General features: G+C 38.3%; 1 protein-coding gene across 1 annotated transcript in view; it reads right to left on the bottom strand.

Annotated features, from left to right (window-relative positions):
* The window catches only part of CDK14 (cyclin dependent kinase 14), a 229,171-nt gene that overhangs the window by 126,279 nt on the left and 78,342 nt on the right, over window positions 1-24,550 (bottom strand). The window contains exon 7 of the mRNA XM_027893192.1: window positions 2,999-3,119. Coding sequence (XP_027748993.1) covers window positions 2,999-3,119 — 121 coding nt within the window. The remainder of the gene's footprint in view (window positions 1-2,998; window positions 3,120-24,550) is intronic.

Genomic DNA, 24,550 nt, shown 5'->3' with positions numbered 1-24,550 from the left:
CAACAGCTTGATAGTTATTGTCATATCACCTTAATACCATAATCCATCAGCATTAATACCAATTCCATCAGCATTTCTTGGAAGTGGAAGTCCTAATCCTGAAAGCAAGGGCAGAAGAGCTAATTTCCCTTATGCTTTTTTCTCTCCCAGGCCCCAAGAAGTATTCAGGGTGTACTGGAACTCCTGCTCTCAGGTTTCTCCCACTGCAATCTGTTCGCAGGAGAAACAGGATAAAGATGCCTTTGTAAGATCCCCTGTGTAAAAACATCATTTGGTGCACCTGTGTCTAAGACAAGATCCATTTTTATGTAATTAATATCTTAGTTGCTGTCACAGGTCTCATTGGTCAAATATTCATGAAAGCAAGTATGGAATTACAGTAAGCACTCAAATCCACACTCATAGAAGGCTATGTGTGAAAAGTGGTGTGTTCTTGAAAAACACAATTTATTTTTCTAATAATAGGATAAAAAAATTGTATGGAGAGGTTTCCCTGAACTAAGATCTGATTTGAAATCATGCATAAAAAAACAATGTTACAAAGTTACATAATAGTGACTTAAGAAGCACTTTTGTAACATTTGACTTGCCTAATTTTAATTTATTTCTTCCGCAGCATTAAACATAGCTGATGTTAGTTAATGAAAATGAATTTAAAATATATCCCAGCCCGTAACCACTTAGGTTACCTGTAATGTGACTAAAAGTGCATTTTTTTTAAAAAAGTGAAACAACAGGATATGCAAAAGAATTGCCAGCTGTTAGCAAACACAGTTTAAAGCCAGCTGCACTTCAAAATAAAATATCCTTAGTGACTTCTTGATGTAAGCAATCCAGATGTAGCAGCAGCACATGCATTACCAGAATCAAATGGATATAATAACCTGTTTAAATTGCTTCGTTTACTAATACTATACTCTTCCTGTAAGGAACAAATAGAATAGGTTCATTTCGGGATTTTTTTCCCTATGTTTCTGTGTTACTTATGTATGGGTTTTAGTAATCCCTAAACGCTTTATGTGTTGAAGCCTATTTTCCTTGCATTGACTTTCAAAGGACTGTAAAATTCAAGGATTAGGGCAAGTTACACCAGAGGCAATGCAAAGCCATTTTTCTAGCTACTAGTAAGTCCTCATCAAGAGGGAAAAAAAAAAAAAAAAAGCAAGCTATATCAAAGGTTATCACAACTCTTTGATGCAGTCATGGGTAGTATAATACATTCACATAATGCTGCTGTATCAAATGCTGTCAGCAGTAAATCACAAAGCCCACCATTGATTTCCATCAGTAGCCTGACACCATTAATGCATGTACGTCTTCATTAATATTATTTTATTGCCAGTGGCTATTTAAAAAAAAAAAAAAAGAATGCAGGAGAATGTAACATTGCATGTGGATCATTAGCTTTTAGTTACTATTCTAATTCTCTACACCAGCAAATGAAGTGTAAAAATAGCCTGCAGCCTCTGCCACCTGCTTCCCAGCCACTGTCCAGGGGTTAATATTTGGACTCTTTTTTCATGCAGCTGGTCTTCTACTCAGTGGGAGCCCCACTTTCTGTTCCTGGGGAACAACCATGAAATGTTATTTATCATGGCTATAGCAAAGGCCCTGTGTCTTTTTTTTTTTTCCCTCTAAATAGAGGAAACAGCTGTGCTTTCTACCTCAACATTATTTAAATATTTAGTGAAGTGGCTGCCTAGTTTTGCCATCGTGTAGATCATCAATAACAACACAGGAGTGCACACAGTATCTGCCATGAGGACATAATGCCAGTAATTGCATAAAAATGCTAATGCTACAAACACAGTTTTGATAAAAAATTACCAAATTATCTTGGAATCTGATGGTAGGCAGGTTTCTCTGTGTCTCCCTTCCTCCCACCCTGGAAGTCACCAAGTGGTTTTAATGTAATTATGGCTCAGCTATGTACAACAATTGTGTAAGTACAGCCCCAAACCTGTCTGTTCTCCAGCAGAGCTCACTGTTGAATGTGCCAAGTAAGCATAAGTGACCTTAACGTGAAACTACACCTCTCACAATCAAACTGGAAGTGCTGTCTCAGATAACTCAGAAAAGTATAGAAGTAAAAACCTAAACCTCTTCTGTCAAACACAATACACATTCAGCCTAATCTGATTTCTGATGTGGCAGTAGCTGAGCCTCTACACAGATTGCTGCCTTGTGAAAGAAACTATTACTGGGGCTTTTTTCCTAAGCTTTTCATAGTTCTTCATTTTTTACAGAACAGCAAAAATATTGTAAGGGCTACAAATCAAGTACAAGAGGAATAGGACACTGTTCTTCATTTGAAACCAAACAAACCACCTCTCTCCCTGAGTACCTGGATCTTTTCTAGACCTATACGAAATGCTCTGTGCAAGAGGACATCATTAATTGATATCATGGAAGATGTAATTTTTGTGTTCTTCCCCAATATTCTTGCACTATTTTCGTCAGGAAAAAACTAATCACCTGGATTGCTGAAGTACCATTTTGAGTCATTCCTCAATCAAACTGTCAATCCTCAAATCAAACTGCACTTCCAAATCTGCAAGTCTAAATAAAATCTGTAGGTTTGTAAAAAAACACAACTATTCAGTGTCATGCTGATTTACTGCTAATAAGTACAGTAAAGAACTGAGGCTATATGGTCACACACAGAGAATTCAGGTTTTCTCCTTGCTGCAGGTGGCCATGGAAAACAAGTGTCATATCAAGTGAAAACACCGCACTAAGGCTACAAAAGTCAAGCAATAACTCAGTCTCTTGCAAAACACCAATAGGTCTTCTAGTGCAGTGTCAACAGCAGGTATCAGCTGTGAATTGGTGGGGTGGAAGGAGGGGATTCCTTTAGGAAGATACCGAGTGAACCACAAGTATTACTACACACAAGTTTTTTTTAATTTCTATCACTAATTTCACTACATATTTGCTTTACATGCCCAAAACCACAAGAGCTGAAGCATCTACATAGAGTCTTGTCACTTACACTTACCACATGTCAAGGCAGGTGGAATATTCTGTTGATCCCAGAAGGACATCTGGAGGCCTGTACCATAGGGTTACCACTTCATTAGAATATGTATGGCTGGGAACTGATTTAGCTCTTGCAAGACCTGCGGGGTAAACACAAATAAATAAATGTAAACAAAACAAAGAAATAGTTTGCTGTATAATTACAATCCTAAAAGGATATATGAGCACACGTAATGTGACGGCATGTTGCAACTGTATTTTTCTTCTGCTACTGGAGTAAGTTACTTAATGAAAAAACATGGTAGCATCTATCATTTGGTACCTGGCTAAACAGAGCTGTGAATATTATGAAGGGACAATAAAATACGCTTTTCATAATGACAACCATAGGTCCAGGAGAGATGCAAAGATACATGGTGGTATACCTAAACAAATAAACAGGTATACCTAGACTAACAAACAAAGATTTTAATTGACATTACTGCTCATCCTCAGGCATCAATATCCTTTCATTTCAGAGTTATTTAGAAAAAGGAAATTATAAGGAAATTCCCATACAAATGATATCACAGATGAGATTTGGTTTTTTAGGGAATCCTAAGGAAACCTTCCAAAGTTTACACTGCAACCCCCAGCTTGCTTATTCAAATTTATGTTTGAAAGCTGTAGATACTCTTACGCATTACCATTCAAATAAATATTAATATTGTAGTAATACACCAGAAAATGGTATGTGAAAAATTCTTCTCTCTCTACAAATGTGTATTGGCAGTGCACCAATTTCAGAAATCATTTCAGTGAAATCTGTGGCCTACTGAAGATACACTATTTACAATAATTGTCTTTTAAGCTTGTCAGTCATTTAAAATAATTCACATTACTACATAACCATAGTCTACCTCATATAAAAGAGAGATCATCATATGCTAAAAGCAGCAGTAAAGAGCACATTTTTCTAACAATGTTTCTCCTGCAGAAGACTCTCTCCTCCAGAAAATGGAAAAAGATTTTCAGGGCTAGAGGTGACTGTTCCAATCAAAGGCCTGCAAATGCCTTTTCAAATTATCGGCTCTTAGCTACTGCCTTGAGACCATCCTCTCTCTTGCTGGGAACACTGGACATGCACAAGTAATGGAAATCAGGAGAATGCACTATGGGGTGCTCTTTTGTGTCTTCTTGAACTACTGATTTTCCTTTCACAAAAGAAATGAAATTACTAAATGTTTTATATCTTACAGAAACAAAGCAGCAAAGTCATACACTCAGAAAGAAATAAGCAACATGAGAATTCTCAAAAGAGTGCAGATGAGGAGTGTTTTCTCCCTTTATTCTTAATACACTGGAAAGGCTATTTAAGAAGTTAGTCTCAGTGAATATATCTCCATAGTAATGATGGCAAATCTTGCCAGCAGATTGCATTATCAGCTGATTATAGTGGTTAGACCACTGTAGAGGAATAATTTGAATTGTATGCCATGATTTCTGCTTTAAAAAAATTATTCCTAACACACAGAACCATTAACAAGCCTGAGTTTTTGAGCATCTATACTCCATGTGACTAAACTGAAACACTATTTCCTGAATTTGTGGATATGGACCTAGTATTATTAAGTAACATAAAAATTATGAAAGAATTTGAGAATTCTGGTTGGTGAATGACTCCATCCTTCTTTGCCTGTTGAAGCCTTCCCCATTAGTCTTGTCTGAGGAAGATTGAATTTGGTTGCAAACAACTTCCTCTCTAATCTTCTACCTAGCTCTCATAAGAGAAGAGACACAAGCAAGCAAGAGAAAGGCATTTTGAAGAAGTCAGCAACATCATGTGTTTTGGGGAAAACTGTCAAAAACTTTAGAGCTTGTGGAATGAAAAATGAACTCAGATTTCCATGACACAAAGCTGATGATCCACACATTCCAGAAATCTCCCATGTAGAGAGGAATCAGTACTACCCAGCTTAACATACCAGAAGTCACACTGCAAATAATACAATATCCATGCTTGCTGGCCAGTTTCGGCCACTTTGATGGTCAGGATGGAGCTTTGCAAGCATTACAGTCAGCCCAAGCACACCGTTCCTCCTCTTTTCTGACTGTTCAGTATGGAGTCAATTCTCCTATCCTGTTGGGAATGCCATCCATGCTGTTTCCTCAACTTACTGCTTGCATCTAGATCTTCTCCACCTCTGATCCATTCCAGGATAGGTAAAATGTATCTGATTTTAAACGGATGGCCCTTTTGGCCTAACCCCAGCCTATTGGGCAACTAAATCTTTTCTTTAATACATTTTTCACTCCCAAAACACAATGAAAGTCTCATTTGAGGTTCACTGTTGCATGTGGTTTCTTGATTATAGGAGGAATGGAGAAAATTATAAACAAAAACCTTCATTTGTAAAAGCAAGTTGAGGCCATACATTGGCATCAGACACTATCACCAGCTTTAAGAGGTGTGCTGGTTTATGAGGAGGCTTATGGGTACAGGCCATATGTTTTCGTTGTGGCCAACTGGTTTCCTCGTTGGGCAAATACACCGCTTTGGAAACTGAATGTCCCAGTGGAAAGCAGAAGTGAACACTCACAAAAACTAAAATTTGGAGGGAGAAAATTTGGCACAGTTCCACTGTTCAGTCAGTCACTACCCATGTGCAGGACTCAAAGGACCTGAATTAGGCAAATGCCTTGGAGGAGCTGCTTTCTTTCAGGGAGGGAGCAACCTTTGCTTTTTCTGAATAACACTCTGTATAAAGAAGGCATTTGCAATTTTAAACACTTTCACTCAAAGACTCAAAATTAATGCAAATGTCTCTCATCACACTTGGGACATGAAACAAATACTCTTACCTTTCAGATATATTTACAGTATAAAAAGAATGTTATGAAAATATACATGTGAAACACCAATGTGATACTGCCTTTCTTGTTTTGATGCTTGAGATGCAAATAGATGACAGTTACCAGGGTTTTTTCAGATATCCTTCTGCAAGAAAATTTGCTACATATTTTATACCCCTTTTCACATCTAAATATGCTTACTCATGCAAAATTTATTTAACCACATCCTTCAACTGAAAAAAAACTGAAGGGTAGGATTAATTAGCACAGCATGTTCGATCACTTTCTTTAAGGGTTCCCTGTCTGTTTCCATGGTTACACTACAGGAAGAGCGACAATCTCATTTTAAAAAGACAGAGCTTACAGGGGATCATCAAAACTTCAAACCTTAATGGCCACTGTACATAAAAGCAAAAAGGTAAATGGAGGATCACCAGGTGAGTACCCAAGATTTACATATTGCTGCTTGAGCACTTTTTTGCCTGGAAAAGTGGAGGAAGGACCTCCTGACAAGCAGTGAACTCCCCTCTGCTTCCTGTGTCGCCTGAAAGATAAAAGATCAACACATGTCCTGCTGTTGCAGCCTATTTTGAGAGAAGGAATTCAAGCATAAGGCCCACTTATTAAAATTAGGGTCGTATCAGACCCACTGGGGAACTTGCATATAATTACAGGAAGGACAGGCACCGTTCCATGTTCTCCAGGCACTGTGACCATTATTTATCCAAAATGAAAGAAGAAACTGTTCTGATGCATTACCAAGTGCAAGGCGTGCACGACATCATCTATCTGCACTGTGACACAAACCACAACTTTATTTTAACTCATTCATTAAGCAACAGCTCAGGATACCCTGTAAAGCCCTGTATTTAAAATAGAGAGTGAATGATCTATGCCTATGTCTTTAACACAGAAAATCCCCTGCTGTCTCTTACTCTGAACTTTAAAAAAAAATAAATGTAAGAATATATTTTCTTCCTTGGTAAACCCAATTGCCTCTACTTCATCTGACTTTATCTTAGACTCAGAGGATGTATTTGATTTTATCTAGGATCAATTATTGACAAAACACACTGCACTGATCTGTCATCACTGTAATTTTTAAACTGTATTTGGCTTTTACAAGAGGCTGTAGCTATATCCAGAGTCAAGACCTATCTAATACACACACCTTTGACTACATAAGCACAAATATTAATATTTGATATCTCTCTAGCTGCAGGATAGCTTTTTAGCCAAGTTGATATGACAATCAGGAAGCCTTTGTTCACAGCAAATATGATTCTGCAAATGAGAAAACCAGACTCATCTGCAAAAACAAGGGCTTACCAACCATGTGCATGGTTTCCATTTCTATTTTACCTTAATTGTGTTGAGAAGTTTATTATTTTGATTTAGATATATTTAAAATGGCTCTAGCAAGCATAGAGAAAATTGCTGCTTTCCCTTGATTCATATTCTTTATGTGCTTCCTTTTTAGCTTCTTGTTTTGCTTATTTAATAATTACCTAGAGTTTGAGGTAAATGGTTTATTGAACCATAACTATGACCCAGCAACAACATTAAAATTTTGTTAATGTAGTCTATTGTAGATCATGAACTGTCCACTTAAATTATTTACTCAGCTACTTGTTTTCCAACAGAAGCCCATTTATTCAGTGAATACCTGACTGACAACAAACTGAAGTAAAATGAGTGGAAACAGTGACACTGCTTCAAAGAAGCAGTCAGGGCTCTAACCCAGAAGCCAGTTCTTGGCAATCAAAAGTGTCCTGCAGCCTTTAGGTCTCTCTGCAGTTTGCCTGAACGCATGTCTCCAACATGCAGCTTTACTAGAGCACCTGAGTTAAATTCCTCTCAAATAAGATAAATTAACTACTATATCCTATGTCCTGGTCCTAATACAGCCATTATGTTATGGTAGTGCTGTTCATTTATAAAAGTTACTCACTCACTAGCAGGGAGAGTCTAATGAGGATCCAAAATTAGAATTCCCAAAATCCACTAATGGCTAGTCTTCCACACCGGAGCGCAGGAGTCAGTTCCCAAGAGAGAGAGAATAGTAAGACAAAAGGCATGCCTGCCTCTCAGCCTGTCTGGTTTTTCCAGCTGTTACCAGTTGTTCTATTAAAAGAATATCTTTCATCACAAATCTTATCTCATTTATGACTGCAATCACAGTAACACAGGTGATAATTATTCTAGTCTGTGAATAGGACTCAATTGTCAATTCACAAACATAAGTTACAGGATGGGGAGATGTAGAAATACTTTTCCTGCTTCCAGAAAGAACAACTCTAGCACTCATGAAAAGTGTTTTTCCAACAAGTCCAGTAATATTTTTCATCATCACCTCTTTCCTCTGCCACCTGTGCCACACAAAGGATCATAGGGAATAGAAAAGAGGGATACAAGAAAGAGCTCAGCATATTATAAGATCACATTGGTTAATTTGACTGAAAGGTATCCTAGCCACAAAGCTGTCTACTTCCTTGCTTTTAAATCCTTATAAAGAATTTCTGATACATTTTTAAAAAAGCAAACTGATGTTGAACATGTACCATGACCCCCAATTTATTTTATCGTCCGTAAGCAGAAAGAAACACAATAAAAACTGGGAACTAAGCAAAAAGTGGTATGAAAATGTAAAAGAAATATACGTTCCACTTTTGACACCAGGAAAATGTATCTATTCCCATGGCCTTCTGGGTCAGGATGAATACATTCAAACTGCTAGACTGGAAGCAGAAAAATAACAGTGAGGGCAGGAAAAAAAAAAAAGGAAAACAAACTGTACATTGTGAACATTCACACAGATGCAAAAGCTAACAGAACTTTCTGCACAACAGAAAAGACCTGGATTCATCACGGACATGGTATACATGCCCGCTGATTTATTTAAATCTTGCTTTCAGATTCTGGATTTTTACTTAACAATTTCTTGTTTCACAAAAAATGCCTTTGACTCTTAAAAACATCCCAGCAGGAACACACAACTTTGCTAATAAGGCTGTAAGTGAAAGTGTCAGAATTACTCATTCCACAGTGAAATTATTAGGCAAGGAGTTAACAATGACTGAGCAGATGGTTCTAAATTGGAAAGATCTGCAGAGTGCGGGGAAGAAGTTCTAGAAAGGACAAACAGGCAGAAAATAATGTGTCACTGAAAATGAGAGCTAATGCATCTTAGGATGTTTTAATATTCCTTGAAAAAAAAGAGAAAACTGGGAAGCATCTAAGAATGAATGAGCCCAATCAGTACTTTGCAATTACTTGAGTAATAATAACAACAATAATTTATATGTGGAATTTTGAGACCTAAGCAATGAACTTGCTGAAGGCAAGAAAGGTAACAGACCACTTTCACACAGTATTAAGGTATAGATGTTTCACTGCCATTAGGATTTTCCCCTAAAAAAATCAAAGGAACACAGAGAAAGAAAAAATGTGATGCAGGAGAAAAGTGTTGTATAGAGACAAATTGAGAGCTATGGATGTCCAATTTGGTGAAGTATCATCAAGTACTGATCACAGAAGTTACCAACTTACTGCAGGTTATTGTGTAAGAAGCTAACAATTTACCACAATCCCTACCTGCACAACTAAAAGAAGGACTGCAAGAATCATTTCTGGATGACTCCATCTGGGGTTCAAGTAAAAATGAACCAACCCTTATCAACTGGTACCTTGACAACTTATCCTTTAATAAAAGTGCAGTAAGTACTTGATCTGTTGCATGAGACAGGTTAAATACAATATACCAGTAAATAAACATGCTTGCTCTGTGTTCTTCAGGACTTGTCTTTCTTAGAAAATCACCATGTAGGCAAACTGCCACCCCCTCCATTTGGGTGCAAAGAGGATTCAACACATACCAGATTCAAGTCAATAGTACATGGGGTGTCAGTACCATTTAAATCCTTCTGGTTTCTTGATGTATTAAATTTGACAGCTGAAGAACTATTTAATAAGCACAGTTTGGTGCCACTGTAGTGATTCACAGTCATCCAAATAGAAACATGAAAGCTAACTTTCACCAACAGTTTTATATTCATTATATTCAAACATCTAATCCCTGTTATTTACACTCAGGTGATTTTGTTTCTTAACTGACCACACAACACTGATGCACATACTGCCCTCTCAACCTATTGAAGGGTTCCACAATTCAGTGCAGTGAATCCCTGTGGTGCTGGAAGGCAACAACAGTAGCATGGCCATTGGGATGAGTGATTTAGCCCAGGGGGATACTACAATTTTGCTGATCCATCATTTCCCATCTAGAGGTAAAAATATTTGGAGAACTTTGATCAAAAGAATACCTCAAGTTATGGTCAGCTACTAAAGCCTAATCAAGTAACTGCAAATTTATTTGAACTTATCTAGGGTGAGTAGTTTAACAAGAACAGGACTACATGGAGAAGCAAGTATTTGAATTACACTAACATTTACAGACAAACAGTATTTTTGAAAAGTAGATCTAACAACTATTTTATTTATAAGTCCAACAACACTGCCATTTGACTTTACCTCTCAGGAGTGGAATTTGCGAATTTGAAAAACTATCTCCACATGGGTATTGAAACCATCAATCCTTACAGTACAAGGCCTGACTTATATATAAATGGCACAACTCTACAGCTAGCAGCCCCTGTACTGCACAGCCGATGCAAGTGGGTTTGAGGTGCCTCCTTTTACAGCTGCAGTGTCATCTGAGCACACATTTCTACACTGCAGAATGCAGCTGCGTTTGTTCCACCATCCAGCCTTGCTTGTGAACCATGGCTGCCCTGCCTGCCACCAACAGTTCTCTAGTGATCGCTTCTGCCAGTACCCGAGCCAGACTATTTACAGATAAGACAAATATTCAGCTGATTTTTGTCATTGCTACAATTTTATACTCAACAGAGTAAGTACTTCCTTAGTGGGTAAAACATTGGCTTGGAATTCTGCCAAAGAACTCCAGTATGTTTTGCATGTGCTATCACATTAGTACATACATTCACATACCAGGTAACACCCAAAGCATCTAAAACCACATCTGACTGCACTGGGTTAGGTAAGAGAAAAATTATCTGAAAACAGGCAGTGGTGTAAAACTAACAAAACTAAAAAAAAAAAAAAACAAAGCTCAATTATATAAAAGCTTTCTGAAATACATTGAAGAACAAAATAAATATAGGAAAGTTAAAGATTTCATTAATTTTAAAAATTGTTTTCACTTTGTTTTCAAGAGAGAAGCCATTAAGAAAACCTGTATAAGTACTGTTGCTTCTGTAAAGCAATATTATAAAGCAACATCTAATGACAAAAATCTCCGGAGTATCAGATTCACCTGTTCAATTGAATCGCTCCTCAAAACTCATTTAATTTATATGTCATCTTAAATTAGCTGAATCACAAATCTTATAAGAAAAGTTTAACGTGAGAGACATTCCAATATGCTTAGGTCTAAATGATTATTTGATTTTGCATCAGTAATCAGGCATCTATATTCCTGCAGAGCCACCTAATCAGTTCTTAATACAATTTTGTCAAAGAAAAAGAAGAAACGAAAGCAGACAATTTCATTTTTAAAAAAGTTACATTAGAAGGGTATTAAGGCTGTGCCTTAACAGTATGACTTTGGAAATATGTAGTTAAAAACCGGATGCTCCCAATGCAGCATCTTTCTCTAAAGTGATAGTGAACACTAAAATACCACTGCCAGAATGGCAAAACTAGAGCTATACAACCAAATCTAGTCAATTATGTACAGATGTAAGCCTACCAAGTCAGTAAAACTGCAGAACCCTACATTCCAACAACTAAAACAAGTGAAAATTTGTTATTGTATTGGGTCTGGCTGAGCTGGAGTTCATTTCCCCATAATAGACCTCCCAGTGCTGTGCTTTGTGTTGGTTGATAACACACTGATGTTTTGGCTACTGCTGAGCACAGCATCAGCACTGTAACATTCCTTCCTCAGTCGAGGGCAAGATCCTAGGAGGGGACACAAGTAGGCCAGCTGACCCAAACTGACCAAAGGGATATTCCAGACCACATGACATCTGCTTAGATATAAAAGATAAGGCAAGGAGCAGGAAGGAGGGCATTCCATGTCTCCAATGGCTGCCTGCTGAGGAACTATTGTGTGTGCTGAAGCCCTAATGCTTAGGAGTGGTCATCCATTGCTGCTGATGGGAAGTAGAGAATAAACTGTGTTATCTCTTGCTTTGCTTTTGGGCGCGCAAGTCTGTGTCTGGCTCCTGCTTTAAATAAACTTATCTGTACCCATGAGCTATTTTCCATCTTACTCTCACCCCTGTCCGGCTGGGAAGGGGAGAGATAGAGAGGCTGGATGGGCACCTGGTGTCCAGCCAAGGTCAACCCACCAGTTAGTAATGAAACCACACCATTCTTTTCTCTATTCTTTCATTTAACTTAAAGACAATGGATGTACTTCTGAATGCAATGCTCAATAAAAACTACTTGTAGATTGGAAGCAAAGGATCCCTAATAGTATTATGACCACCAAAAAAATACTACTCTCATACTACTATTGAAACATTCCATTTTTTATGAACTATTTACTTAAATTATTTCAAGTTTGTATGTAAAAGCAAACTGTAAGTCCATGTAAGCATGTCTCATCTAGTTTCACATTCTGCAACCTGTGTAGCAAAGCTGGTGATCATCCTGAGCACTGTAAGACAGAATGGGTAAAATTACAAGAAGTTAACATTAGGCATTTGTGTTTATGAAGTACATTTCAGTGATCTGCTGCCTTTTTTCTTATTCCTCTCCCTCCTCCACCCATGCTTTTTTTTTTTTTTTTTTTTTTTTTTTTTTTTTTTTTTTTTTTTTTTTTTTTTTTTTTTTTTTTTTTTTTTTTTTTTTTTTTTTTTTTTTTTTTTTTTTTTTTTTTTTTTTTTTTTTTTTTTTTTTTTTTTAGTTAGTTAGTTTTTTTTATAAGGTCTACAGACAGTTCAGTGTGGAACCAAATTTCCAGTGGCTTGAAGAGTACAGAACTAACTTAAAACAATTGCAATGAAATATCCTTAAAAGCAAATATAGTCACAAAATCAAATAAATTTGATGTCCAAGTGACTTAAAATTTGCTGCAATAAGAAGGATATGACTATGTTCATGGTTGTGGGTGGGAATGAAAGAGATTACATCTGAAAATCTTCTTCTAACTTATTTCCAATGACCACCAAAAAAAAAATTGCTGTATGACCTGACATATTATAAGCCATAAAAACCAAATGTGGTGAAAGCTGAATTGTCCTTGGAGAAGAGCTTGAGCATATTCAACAAAGCGAAGATCTTACCAGCCATTCTCTCTGCCACGTAACTGAAGTTACTCAGCACCATTTTCTCCCCATGCAAAGTGTTTCTTAATGTTCCCACATCAGCCAGGCAAAGAGCTTCTGATTCCTGATCTCCCACTTATAAGTTTGTTAACTTTGGGTCTTTCAAATTATAAGAATGAGAGGTCAAGCAAAGTTTAGTTATTTGTAACGTACATAAGGGTAGCTACCTGGAGTCATCATTTACCTGTATAGCTTTTGGAAATGAAAATCACTGGAGAAGTGTTAAGTATTGCTAAGGCAAGCACTGCCTGATCTCTTCTAGCTATCATCAAGCCAATTGATGCAGGGGCAACTTTCATCCTAATGCAAGTAGACCTGCAGGCATGATTTTCATTTAAAGCAGGACAAATGGTGCATCTGTGAATATATTAATATAACCAGTACTGTATCTTTCAGAGGAATGAAAAAATTCATGCATTAATTATTAAAAATTACCTAGATAAAAAGTGACTGTGTTACAGAAAGGTAAGGTTTTAAACTGTCTGGGGCAAAACAAATGATCTTATAAATTACAGAGCCATCACTTCTTTAAAATGCAATCTCAATTATGGTATTATTTCAGACGGTGTTAAATGGCACATTTCTCTTAATGAACTGCCAGTTCTGCTCACATTAATCTTTTTCTTTGCATATCAATATTTTTGTTCTGACTGATGATAAATTCTTTCTGTAACCCACACATTTTTCAGTTAACCTTTAATATCTACACAGGTGATTATTTCCTGTAAAAATAAATATGCATAACTATTAACACACTAATTAAATTCAAATTATTTTAAAATTTGGCATAATTTTCTCACTAGATAATACAGTATGTTCTCTTAAATAAGGAAACATTAAACAAATTCATCATCAGACCAAGAAAACAAAGATGGAGAGTCCTATGGGAGCTACCTGGATGACCATATTCAAAAGATTTACCATGAGTAGTACTTTTTCCTGTAGTACATTTTCCCTGCAACTGCTGTATCAGAAACAAGTTAACAAGCTTCAGAACAATAAAATTTTAAAGAAAGTTTGATATTTTAAATACAGAGTATTTCATCAATATAAATCAAAAGGGTATAGACTAAGGCTATGACAGAAGTAAGATACGTAGGAAGAAAAAAATTCTCATATAAAACTGAGAGAACACCAGCATAACTGAACAAGGCTTTTTTCTTCCAATTAAAACAATGTTTGTTTTAAATACATCTACAGACTCATTTGGATGGGTGGATCTCTCCTGTACAGACAGCAGATCACAGTTCATGTCCTTTGTGCAATTGTCACATAAGAGCCTGGTTGACACTCAGGTGGGGAATACAAGAAAAAAAATTCATGATTCTCATAACAACACAGTCAGCACTAACCCAGATGCAATACAGATGACATCTAAATCTCACGTTCTTCTTAAGTACAAAACTCTGAAACAGATTTTTCATTACAGTTGTTTTAATGGTGTCATAACCAACTTCTTTTATTACCCTTAATGGATGATTAAGATGCTTTCCTCCTATTTAAAGGCTCAATATAACTCTAACTTGTAACAGTGGAAAACTGGATGGAATCCTAAGTAATCTGAGATGCATTTAACAGGGGACACATTTAGTGAATCACACCAATCTCCAGCTCCTTCATGCTTTCTAAAAAAAAAGAAAAATATCATTTTCAGTCAATAATCCTACACAGTGATTCTCAGTGTGAAGAACTTAAGTTACAGCATCTACTTTAGTAGTAGTGGGTAAGACTGGTATGGTATGTTTAAAGAATTTTGATTTCAACTGTTAAAAAGCAATCAGCGAAGAGCAATATGGACAAAAATTCTGTATGTAGCTCCACTTTGTATTTACTATTAGCAGAGAGAAGATGAAGTCTTAACTGAAAACAGAACCTCACTGTTTTTGCAAATTGCTATCTCCAGATAGTTAATGTGTCAAATTTACTCCTTCTCCATAGACTATGAAACCAAAATTCTGTCCACAAGTTATTCTTCCTGTGCTGACTCTCACAATGGTAATTTTTTTAATTTAGATTTAACTGATACCTCAATAAAACCATCAGACCTATGAAGCAATTTAGATGGAGATCCCTGATGGGAATGCCAAATAGATATGAGCAGGCATGAGTATCTGAAGCAGCACTATATCACACATTCTCTTGCATCTTCACCTCTAAAACAATTCTTTTGCCCAAATTCCAGAAATCAGATCTACCCCTTTGCACTGCTGTTGTTTCAAATTTTCTCTCACTCACACATCTCCTCTCCCCTCTTTACAGCAGATTTGGGCATGATAAGAGAAGGTCACAAGCAGAGCACATGGAGTCCTTGTTCATGGGAGGGAAGGGGAAGGAGTCAGCTTTAGCTACTCCCTGACAGCTGCCAGCTATACCATTAGAAACTGAGAAAGAAGGGCGGGGAGGGCGGGGAGAAAAAGCCTATCATCACGGGAAAGCAAAATAAATAATAGAAGCCTGCTACAGGTCTTTGGGTCCACAGTACCCACAGCTTTTGCAGCCTATAACTTTAATCTTCCCTCCAAGAGAAAAGATTTGAAGGTCCTACCTTCGAATAGGTAGCTGATAATTGCCTATCAGCTCTGCTCCTAAGTTCTGGCCTCACTTTCCCTGGATCTAGGGAGCAACGTGGACAGCAAGGGCTTTTTTCACTGACTCAGTAATAAGCATTCAAAGCTACACCAGGACAAATACAGAGTCTGTTCTGCTGCTCCAGGCCCCCAGCTAACCACCACCATGAACAGCTTTATAAGCTCCCACCTGAATTACAGAAAGAACTGTGTTTTATAAAGACCTCCAAGCTGACTCAGGTTTGGGCAGTTTGGGTTTCACTTTCCAGGTTCCCACTTCCTGTTTTTTCAACTTACAACACCGTCATTGAAGCAAACTTTATTTCTTGATATTTAATACAAATAGAGTCTGCCAAGAAGCCCATTACTGTCCTTCCTGGGGGTACAAGAAACAATTCTACAGATTTTAAAGACTGTTATCAGAGGGGAGGGGTCTGTTTACCAATATTTGGGGCAAACTGGTTCTCTTTACCAGCAGCAGCCTCCGATAACAAATACCCAAACAGCTGCCACCATTTCCTTGGTCCCTGCAGAAGGGCTGCTGTGGAGGACAGGAGCTGCTGTGGACCAGGTGCCTCAGGGGTCATCCAGGCTGCTCCTACAGCCCACTCCAAATGCCAGGTGGCTGCAGCCTCACGACGTGCTTTTTCTCAGGCTCACTTGAAGCCTGGCGACCAGAGGGAGCCAGCCTACATAACTAGAGATGCTCTCAGAGGAGTTTTGAAAACAATTTCATCAAGCTTTCCTGACAATATATAATATCAGCTCTTCAGGCACTGTGGCAACTCCTTATATCAGCATCTTCAAGAACTGATACTCTGTGGAGCATTTACTCAGGAAACACATAGCAGTTATCCATGCAGGGAATCTTTTATGCTATCCAACCTTTCATATGAATTTTATACAGTACATTATAAAGAAATTCCTTACAGGATTCTTACTGCAAAAAAAAAAGAACAAATTTTTTTCAAGTTGGCAACATAGCTTTAATAATTTTAACAGTAAACTATATACAGCAATAACCTTCTCCCTCATGACAAACCTCTGAGATGCTCCCCATAGAAAAGTCTATATGGAAATACATGGAAACATCCTCTCTCATACTCAGCTGCAGTTTTAAACTGCAACTCCATTGAGTATAATTCCCTTTATTATAATCCTCAAGTCTCCTTGCTCCTTCTATCTATTAATAATCACCCTATGTATCTAGAAGGATGAATGGTTGAATCACACTTACTTCATTCTTTCTTTTACTACATCACAGGGCTTTATATTAACAAAACTCCAAAAGCTTAAGTCAGGGCTTCCACCATAACGCAGACTGCCTCCAGCTCCTTACTCATTCAAAGAGATCCCCAAAGACAACTAAAAGCAGTCAGGAAAAGCTTCAGGGTCAGTGTTATTTGAAAGAGTAAATGAAAGACATTTTCATGAAAATTGTCATGCTGTTTTTTCTCTCCAAAGCCCACTCCTACAGATGAGAAAGAGCAACTCTCTTTCTGCAGGAACAAGCAGTAAATCATTAAAGTACTAAGTTCCTGATGCTCTTTCTCACTCACTTTGCAATGCTAAAATTTGTTGTAGTGTTACCACAGTTTGAAGATTATTTTCAAAAGGACTAAAACTAAAAAAAATTGGGGTAGCGAGTGGGTGGGAGGAGAAACATATATTCAAGTCATAAAAAAAATATTTAAAAATCATCAATCTTCAATTTTTCCTATTCTTGTAAACTATCTCCAAGCTAGCAGTTCTAGACCTGCTGTTCCATACTTTGAAATTGTACTTTGCACTTCTGTCTCTCAGGTGCCTGCATAGTTTATACACCAAGTCTTAGAGCCATGGCATAGAGAAAAAGCCAGTAAACACACTAAAAAGAATGGCATCCCAATTAAAATATATGATTACACAGAAGTTCGTTGCAATTACAATAACTGCACAATCCAAAACAGAGACCAAACAAGTCTTCGAACTTCTCATCCACCCGCCTCATGACGTTCACTTCCACTGCAGGCCTAATACAAAAGATGAAGGTGAGAGGCAGCTGCAGGGAAGATTCACAAACAAGCAATCCCCTGAAAAACAAACCCCAGCAGCAGGTTGATCAGCTCACAGATAAAGCAGGTCAAGGGCCCTACTAGCAACTTGGCCAGTTTCTCTCACAGCCTCAGAAGAGCTTTTACCACCTCACACGCTAGTCAAGCCTAAATGTTTCATTCTTGACACACATGCCCTGATGACTTTCTCAGTGCATCAAAATGTGAAAGCTACATAAATCTTTTATCTGAAAATATCTAATAACAAGTATAACTAGGAGTTTTTCCATCCAGAAAGCAAAAAATTATTCTAACTAAAGAATATGTAAGAGTACCCATGATATAATCAGTTTAAAGGTCCACACTGTCCCTGGAAAAGTCAGAATATTAGGTTGATAGTGGTTGTTACAGAATAGAGAAGAAAGAAAAAGGCACAAAAAGAGTAAATCCTTCCTGGAAGGTCCCACATAGACAGTGGATGCACCTCCTACCTGATAATCATCAGCTGTTTAGGGACTCGGTGCTGAAGTTTATTAAGCATGTAAACATAAGTGATTAGCCAATCTTGATTTCTATCAGCATATATAATAGCTAAATGACAATACCCAATCATTAAAAAGCAAAACAAAACAAGCATGGTATTTACTGGGCTACAGAGCCACACAACAGGGAAAATTTGCCTATTTCAACCTGCCTGATTGCTCAAGGCTTAGTCCAGTCAGTGAAGCAGAGATTTCACCACATTTCTGGGCTGTTCCAGTGCTGAAGTACTCTCATATTGAACATTTCAATCCCTATACCCAGTTCTCATTCTGCTTGTGGCCTTATCCCTCATTCTCCCACTGGGCACCTTAGCAAAGAGCACCTTCATGCTATGCATCACCACCCTCTTGGTAACCAACTCTTTAGGTACTGGAAGACTGCAGAGCTCGTCATTTCATTACAGAAGGCAATCCCATGGATTAAACATGATTTACATTGACTAAAACTGACAAACACTTTCTTCACATGCCAGAAATTACTTTCAAGCAGCCTCGCTCCATTATTTTCTCAGTGATAGCAGTTGACTGACCTGCAATACCCCAGACCTTCCGTCTTGCCCTTTTTGAAAATGGGTACAACATTAACTTTTCTTTAGTTATTGGAGACCTCCCTCAATCTAGTCTTTCAAAGATGATAGAAAGAAGCCTGAAAATGACATCAATCAGTTTTCCCAGTACTCTCAGGCACATGATTCCTGGGTTTGTCCTCTGCAGGGCCAGGAGTTGGACTCTGTGATACTTGTGGGTCCCCTCCACCTCAGGAGATTCTATAATTCAATGAACTTGCACAGGTCAAGAGTTCTCAGAAATCCCCAATTCAGTTATTTTCCTCTCTTCCCTTCCTCCCTGAATTACATCTCTGAGAAAAAAGGCCTATGAGATCTTATGCATGAAGACCAAGACAAGGAAGAGACAGAGCACCTCAGCCTTATCAGCATCTTCTGTGACATCACCTGCCCTGCTTAGTGTGGAGCCTACATTTTCCACAGTCATTTATTGCTTTACTCCATCATGCTCTTCCAGCACCTTCAGCGTCTTATCTTTGCCTCCTCAACACCCTGCCAACTTTCTCCCCTATCTCAGCACATTTTACTCCCAGATGTTTTAATCTCCTCACAGAACTCCTTGGGCCATATTCTAAACTCCTCCCACACCTCAGACTGTTCTGCCTATGGCCACTAAGAAAGCACCCTCCTGTACAGTCAAAGATAATATACCTGGCAGAGCTTGTCTGTTCCTCTGGTCCTTTTACCTGTATTTGCTCCTACAGTCTTTGGTATGTATTTATTAGAGGTTCAAAGTGACATTTGGAAAATAAGGAAGCACTGGTTATAAAATGTTTAATATGAACATGAATCACACATTTGCTTAGACAACTATTTTGTTTAGATTGATTGCAACTAGCTCTTGATATCCTTCATGCTCATTCTTTGAGTTCATGCTCCTATCCATTGCCATACCATACAGCTATTTGGCACTACTCATAGTTAAGATAAATGCACTTATCTTTAGAAAAATACCTTGCTTTTAAAACTGCTTAATGGCCTTTTAAACAAAGGCTCAACTATTTTTTTTTTTTTTAATAAATCAATACACATCCAAAGACAAAGAAAAAGCAACTGTATGGAGTGCAGAAAAACTACTAACTAAAGGCTAAGGAACAGCTATGCAACCCAGGCTGTGTGGTAACTAACAACAAGCACAAGGCTCCCTTTTCATTTAAATTTGCAATGGAGTCATAGAATCATAAAGGTTGGAAAAGATCTCCAAGATCATCAAGTCCAACCTTTAACTAAACATCATCATACCAACTAAATCCCAGCACTAAGTGCCACGTCCAGTCATTTCTTGAACACTTCCAGGAATGGTGACTCCACCACTTCCCTTGGCAGCCTGTTCCAATGCTTAACCATCCTTCCAGTGAAGATATTCTTCCTGATATCCAACTTGAACCTTCCCTGCTGTAGACTGAGACCATTTCCTCCTGTTCCTGTTTTTAGCTGCCTGGCAGTAAAGGATGACCCCCACCTGGTTACAATCTCCTTTCAGGTAGCTGTAGAGAGGCAATAAGGTCCCCCTTCAGCCTCCAAGCTAAACAATCCCAGTCCCCTCAGCTGCTCCTCACTTGACTTACTCTCTAGACCCTTCACCAGCTTTGTCACCCTTCTCTGGACGTGTTCCAGTACCTCAATGTCGTTCATGGAGTGAGGGGTCAAAAACTGGATATAGTACTCAAGGTGCAGCCTCACCAGTGCTGAGTATGGAGGGACAGTCATTGTCCTAGTCCTCCTGGCCAGGACGCTATTAGCCTTTTTGACCATCTGGGCACACTACTGATTCATGTTCAGCTGGCTGTTGACCAGCACCCCCAAGCCCTTTTCCACTGGGCTGCATGCCAGCCACTCATTCCCAAGCCTGTAACACTGCATGGGGTTCTTGTGACCCAAGTGCAGGACTGGGCACTTGGTCTTCTTGAACATCATACAGTTGGCCTCAGCCCATTGATCCAGCCTGTCCAGATCCTTCTGCAGAGCCTTCCTAGCCTCCACCAGGTCAAAAGTCCCACCTAACTTGGTGTTGTTTGCACCCTGACTGAGGGTGCCCTTGATACCCTCATCCAGATCATCGATAAAGACATTAAACAGGACTGGTCCCAATAATGAGCTTTGGGAAACACCACTAGTGACTGGAGACTAACTGGATTTAACTGCATTCATCACTGCTCTCTGGGCACAGACATCCAGACAGTTTTTAACCCAGCCAAGAGTGCACCTGTCCTAGCCATGGGCTGCCGGCTTCTCCAGGAAAATGCTGTGGGAATGCTGTATCAAAAGCTTTATTGAAGTCCAGGTACACACATCCACAGCATTCCCTTTTCTACCAGGGAGATCATCTGGTCATAAAAGGAGATCAGACAGGTCAAGCAGGACCTGCCTTTCCTAAACCCATGCTGGCCAGGCCTGATCCCCTGGTTGTCCTGGACATGCCAGGTGATTGTACTCTAGATACTCTGTTCCATAACTTTCCCCGGAACCAAGGTCAGGCCTGTAGTTCCCTTCCTCCTACCAACCCTTCTTGCAGATGGATATCACACTGTCCAGACTCCAGTCACCTGGGACCTTCCCAGTTAACCAGAGCTGATGATAAATGATTGAGAGTGGCTCGATGAGCTCTTCTGCCAGTTCCCTCCAGTACCCTTGTGTGAATACCATCTGGACCCCCAGACTGTGAGTGTCTAAGTGGCACAGCAGGTCACTAACTACTTCCTCCTGGATCGCAGGGGATCTATTCTGCTCCATGTCCTTATCTAACAGCTCAGGGGGACGGTGACCCTGAGGATAACTGGTCTTCCTGTAAAAGACTGAGGCAAATTGCTTATGGTATTATTCATTAAAGGTTTAAAATGCTTTATTTCTACTTAAGACAGATGTATATGTGGGAAAAAATAAACAAACTGGTAGACAGCTAAATTCACACCATAGGATCAAAAATAATTCTTATACTTCATTTCATAAGGAGAATTCCTCATATACTTTAATTTCCTCTGGAATTTTAACTAGATTGAAAAAAGAATGCAGGTACCGCATTCAAGGACTATTTTTCATAGCAACAATTATTCAAGATGTAGTCTCCCCTATTATATCTTCTCAAGAAAGCCATTTTTTATAACTCATCCATTTTTAATTTGATAAAGCCTCTATATTCTGTTCTCCCTTTTCATTTGACCGCTGAGACTTCTCATAAATGTTCATTTCCTAGCAGCCAGAGCACAATGAACAGAAAAGCAAACTGCTGTTCGTCTGAACAAAGACACTCCCACACAGTGGAGTATCTATGTCTGGGAGCCCTGCTATAGAAAAACACATGCCCACAGTTATTCAAAGATTCCACTTCAGCCACAGTGCAATGCACTGGCAGACATGAATAGCCTTCCTTTTCCCTTGTTTATTCAAGAACTATGATCCACTACAGCCTGCTTTTAAGTATTTGATATCCTACAGTGAAGAGATTAAATAAGCCTGACACCAAATGAAAAACTTCAGACATTCTGTTGATTTTTTTGTAAACTTATGAAACCAAAATCTGAAGGTCTTGTCCTTAGAGATTAAAAGGCCTTTGCTGTAGGATTTTATGTTTATTGTGCTAGCAAAGTCAATCCCATCTCTGTCAGAAACTGATTTCTTGATAGGTTTTCTCCTACCCTGAGTGCATTTGAAAGCAAAGCAACCATCTTTCTAATTTCCATACTGATCCTCATGTAATTAATCAAATACACAATGTAAGCCAACTTCCTTTCCAAGCACATTATTGCAAATTAGTCACTCGTGGCAGAAAAACATAAAGAGAAACAGGACTGTATTTTACATATTTCTTAAGAAAAGTCATAATGGGAATGTGGAAGATGAGCTATAATAATACAGCGTTTAAATAAGTAAATATGCACAGGGAGGAACACAGACAACACAGGGGTGTGCTCTCATTTCTCATGTTTCAAGTGAAAGAGGTCATGACCCTTCAGACTTTAACCTCATCACTTCTAATTTTTCATCTTGGTTCTCAGAAGAGAAGTCTAACCCATCTGGTTTTCAATTTTATGAGGTCATGAGCCATGAAAGAAAATCTAGCTTTTAAAAAAAAAGGTGATATATCGTCTTCTCTCTGTGTATAAAAGTAGATTATGCAGATGTTTTTGTTAGGTCAAAACAAACTATCCTCTGTATCCTCTGCATAATATTACACATTCATTGTCTACAACTGTGTAATTCATTTTGGTTGTAGTTACATACATTTCTAGTCTATCAAAATAATTCATAATGGTCAACCTCAAACTCCCATCAAGATGAAGCTGTGAAAATCCTGACTTCGATGTCATTACTGGGACATTTAGCCTGGTGCCACAATGAGGCAATAACTTCATCAGAACTAATAGTTACATTTCCTACTGTAGCAGGGCACAAACAAGCGTCCCACCCTTTCCTCTGCTCTATGGCAACATCAGGCAATACAACAAGAGGCAGGTCAACTTCTGTCTAAGTCGGTCAGTTCACACCTCCAGCAATGCTTTTAAAAGTGCTGATGAAAGAGGGGTTTTCTTTTTTCTTAACCAGCTGAAAAGTGTGCAGCGTCCCTCTCCCCAGCAACACAAGACACAGAGTTTCAGCAACCCACCCCCACACCATAGGAAACATTTTGCATATAAAAGAGTTTGTGAGATCTTTTACATGGTTTTCAGCATCCACAATAGCCAGAGAACCATCATTACAATCTCCTGAAAGACTTATAATATGGGGATACTTGGAATCAGATTAGTTCATAGTGTTTTATACATATAAATGATACAATGAAAATCTTACTGTCAAACCGCACAGCACCTTTAACAGAGCACTATGTCCTATTTCACTACAGGAATGCTTAATGATTCACCTGTTTCATGTACTTTAGAGATGAAAGCTCATAGTAAAATGCAACATGCAGAAATGTTTTTTAAGCATATATTTTAAAAACCAGCAAGTTTTCTAAAAAATGGCAACAGAAAATGGTATGTAAAACCAGATGATAATTGCTTCTAATACTATTTCTCTAACTGCCTTACAATCCAAAGGCCAATCAAGTTCTTGTGGACTGTGTCCACCTGAAGTCCTATTCCCTTCTCCAGCATCGCAAATAAACACTGAGCTGTTAATTGCAGTAATGCTAATTAAAAGACAAAAACCCATTACTACATTAACAGTGAAATTGCCAATTAGCACATAAGGTTTCCTCATTACTGATGCTGCATGAAATGTGAAGCGTGATGTGGATAGCAGTCATAAAAATAAAAGACATTTTAAAAAAGCCAATAGGTCCCATTTTCATCTTACTTCAGAAGCTCTGCTGGAATCAGTAACTGAGAAGCTGACCTACAGGAAAGAAAGAAATTCCTACAACATTTTGTAAAAACCACTAAAGAAAAATATTGCCGTTTTCCACATCTGCATTCCCAACAGTTTTCAGAGGAAAGAGTACTTGCCCCAGTGTATCCAGTGGAAAATTGTTTAAAAAATTAAAAATAGGCAAAAGGCTAACATTTCATCCTGACTTTAAACTCCACATAAGGCTTCCCCATGATGGACTAATGGGTACTAAAAGCAGTCCAGGTGATCCTATGTACTTTATTCTTTAAGGAACACTTACTCTTGTGTCCTTCAGTCTCTTTCAACAACCATTTAACGAAAGTTAATACAGATCTCCACAACCCTAGA

This window comes from Empidonax traillii, unplaced genomic scaffold (assembly GCF_003031625.1).
Source record: "Empidonax traillii isolate 1590-97213 ecotype Southwest subspecies unplaced genomic scaffold, ASM303162v1 scaffold384:size1533304, whole genome shotgun sequence".
NCBI lineage: Eukaryota > Metazoa > Chordata > Aves > Passeriformes > Tyrannidae > Empidonax > Empidonax traillii.
The sequence above is the reverse complement of the archived record's forward strand: the minus strand, read 5'-3'. Positions and strand labels throughout refer to the sequence as shown.